Consider the following 3360-nt stretch of genomic DNA (forward strand, 5'->3'; position numbering starts at 1 on the left):
ATGCATGTATATATAAATACATGCACTTATATATTTATGCATGGCTATATAAAAATATACATTGTTACATAGACAACTATATACATATGTATGTATAGTTATATATATACTCTATATAAAATATGTGATGTATATATAAATAGATATGTGAATGTATATTATATAGCTACAGATATAGGTAGCTATTTTTAAAGGCACAAACATGAAAGCATGTATGTATACATGCACTCATTATAGTATATAATATGGAATTAAAATATATATATTAATTACATATTACATATTAGATAATAAATACTAAATATTTGTATCTGTATGTATTACTTTTGCATAATTTAATATGCTTATATATGTGTATAAAATCTTTTCATTTAATAGCTTATGTAAGTATTTACTATGTGTTATATATGTAGTATATATTGTGTTATATGTTTATCATATATAGTTACAGGTAGCATGGTCTCTCATGCTCGTTCTTGCATGCTGCCTCCACATACATCCATGTATGAATGTGTAGGTACAGATACAAATTAATTCTTCTATATAGTATTATAAATATGTAATGTATTTTAGATAGTTTACATTATACATATTATTAAAACATGCTGGTTAGTATACGAATATGTTCAATATATGTTTATCATGTATATTTATAACTGATGCAGCTCAACCAGACTGGGGCCAGCACGTGGCTCTCGGCAGTGGCCGCTGTGGCCTCTCCCGTGGCCGGCGCGGATTTTCCTTTGCTCCTTTCCACGGGCTCACCCCTTCCCAGGCGAGGGGGAGCCGCTGCCCCCACCCCAGCACCCTGCACCCCCCAGGGCTGGGGGCTCGCGGCGATGCCGGGGGGGGTCGGCTCCTGCGCTCCCAGCACAGGTCAGTGGGATGGGAGCGCCCGCAGCCCCGACAACCCACAGCACGGAGAATAACGGCCAGTCCCGGGTGCCGAGGCTGGGCAGGGGTCACGCTTACAGAGGAATGCAGGTGGGAAGCACAAGGTTAAAAAAAAAAAAAAATAAAAAAATCTATTTACTCAATTAAATGATGCACCGTTCGGTCATCAGATTTTTTTTTTTAAGTCACTCTTTATCCCCTCTGGAATAAAGAGCTGATTATAAAAAGAGGGGAGGGAGAACAAACCCTTCAGATGATTAAAAAAAAGCTTAAGGTATTTTAATGCAAAGCTCCTCTGGGGTGCGTCAGGCCCTCCTGCTTTATAAAGAAGCTTTGCTTTTGGGAGGGTCACCTGCCTCCACTGGCCCGGCACCGGTGCTCCAGAAGCAGCCCGATGTACTCCTCCAACAGCTCGCAGGACCCCCCAAATAATGGGACCCCGGGGCCTTTCGATGGCCCCCAGTGGCCCCACCAGGCCCCGCGGGGCATGTACCTGTCGGTGGCCGTGCTGATGGGCATCGTTGTGGTCTCCGCCTCGGTTGTGAACGGCTTGGTCATCGTCGTTTCCATCAGGTACAAGAAGCTCCGGTCCCCGCTGAACTACATCCTGGTGAACCTGGCCGTGGCCGACCTGCTGGTGACGCTCTGCGGCAGCTCCGTCAGCTTCTCCAACAACATCAACGGCTTCTTCGTCTTCGGCAAACGGATGTGCGAGCTGGAGGGCTTCATGGTCTCCCTGACAGGTAAGGGCACGAACCTTGAGACCCGTCTTGGGTTGGTGCTCTTGTGTTTAGCATTTGGGGAACGTTTCATCAGCTTGCCGCTTCTCCGAAAGTCAATGCTTTTGTGTGTGATGTAAAACTCATGTTCTTCTGCTACTCTTTAGCGCAGGGAAGGGTCAAGTAGATGGTTGGCTCTGCCAGGTCACCACATGTTCTGTCTTGGTCTTCAGAGGGCAGGAATGTCACTTTTGGGCACATTGGGAGTCCTTGCTCGAGATGTGCTTCATGGGTGCTGGCTGCCGTGTTAGCACATGGTTGTGGGTAGATCAGAAACGTGGAACTGCACAAAACCTTTTGTCGACACTCCAGTGGAGAAACTGTGGCCATAACCACGATGCGTCATAGACACCCAATTGCCAGCTTCATTTTTAAGGGCCAGATATTCTCACAGCTATCCCTGCCATAAGAAAAACGTCTGACTTTTACTTCTTTTTACAATATTGACTTCAACAGCTCTTAATCTTCATCTGCTACGTCCCAGCATGGGCAGCAGAGCCACAGAAGAGCCTGTTCCTAGGACACAAACTCTCCTTCTCCCCCCAGGTATCGTGGGGCTGTGGTCCCTGGCCATCCTGGCCTTCGAGCGGTACATCGTGGTCTGCAGACCCCTGGGAGACTTTCGGTTCCAGCACCGGCATGCCGTCAGCGGCTGCGCCTTCACGTGGAGCTGGTCGCTGCTCTGGACGACCCCACCGCTCATGGGCTGGAGCAGCTACGTGCCCGAAGGTAGGGGAGATGTGCTTCAGACTCCACAGCGTCGTCTTCTTACGTATCATTTTCAAGCGTGGGGTAGTTGGAGAGCGTCTATGCTGGTATCTAAAATGTTAACACCTCCTGCTTGCTCAGGCAATAATCCTCTCCCGGAGGTTGTTTTGCAGGAGTGCACGGCACAACACACTGCAGCCAACCCAGCCCAAAACCTGCTTATGTAGAGGCTTGGTGTAACGCTGCATGCCACGAGCAATCACCCTCCTACACAGAGCAGTCGGCCAGCCCAAAACCACAGTGACTGATCTCCAGGTCCTTGGGGATGGAAAAGCGAGAGGTGCTCGGGCAGCATGGCGAAGAGGGGCAGCGCCGGCGCCTGCTCTTTCGGAGCCTGTTACTGAGCCCCTGTCCAAACCCATGATCGGTTTAGGCTTGTTTTGAAACTTGTTTGTTCCAGGTCTGAGAACCTCTTGTGGGCCCAACTGGTATACCGGTGGCAGCAACAACAACAGCTACATCTTGGCCTTGTTTGTCACCTGCTTCGTGATGCCCCTCAGCCTGATTCTCTTCTCCTACACCAACCTGCTGATGACCCTGCGAGTGGTAAGTACGGCAGGTGCAGGCGAGTTAATGGTTTTCTGCTCCCAAAACCGCTGGCGAGGCACATCTCTGTCGGGATGAAGAGCCTCACGGCAGGTTTTTGTGACAGTCGATGGAGCTGACTCTGTTCCTTGCAACAGGCTGCAACATAACACAACACTTTGCACAGCGCCAGGCCGATATAAAGTAGGACCTTGTTCCAGCAGCTTGTATCAAGAATATAAAGTTCTTCTGCCGCCGCAAGAATACAGAACTCACACACGGGGAAAAATGGGCACCTACAGTAGATACAAGCCCAGGTTAGAAAATACTGAACTTTTGCCTGGACAGAACTGTGCAATGCACAAAAGTGAGCCCCGTTTGCCATGCACTGGCA

General features: G+C 48.4%; 1 protein-coding gene across 1 annotated transcript; it reads left to right on the forward strand.

Moving 5' to 3' along the window:
* The first annotated feature begins 1217 nt into the window (after positions 1 to 1217).
* LOC142032496 (pinopsin) lies at positions 1218 to 3136 on the forward strand. The gene is made up of 4 exons (XM_075031136.1): positions 1218 to 1637; positions 2220 to 2402; positions 2842 to 2987; positions 3125 to 3136. Exons 1-4 carry the CDS (start codon positions 1289 to 1291, stop codon positions 3134 to 3136), a joined length of 690 nt encoding a protein of 229 aa, XP_074887237.1. The 5' UTR covers positions 1218 to 1288.
* Positions 3137 to 3360: the final 224 nt, after the last annotated feature.

This window comes from Buteo buteo, chromosome 7 (assembly GCF_964188355.1).
Source record: "Buteo buteo chromosome 7, bButBut1.hap1.1, whole genome shotgun sequence".
NCBI lineage: Eukaryota > Metazoa > Chordata > Aves > Accipitriformes > Accipitridae > Buteo > Buteo buteo.

Bases quoted from the DNA above. Each gene is read 5' to 3' on its own strand.
- LOC142032496 (XM_075031136.1), top strand. From the start codon at position 1,289: ATGTACTCCTCCAACAGCTCGCAGGACCCCCCAAATAATGGGACCCCG. The intron at 1,638-2,219 runs GTAAGGGCACGA...TTCTCCCCCCAG, and splicing joins CTTCATGGTCTCCCTGACAG to GTATCGTGGGGCTGTGGTCC. The intron at 2,403-2,841 runs GTAGGGGAGATG...TGTTTGTTCCAG, and splicing joins GAGCAGCTACGTGCCCGAAG to GTCTGAGAACCTCTTGTGGG.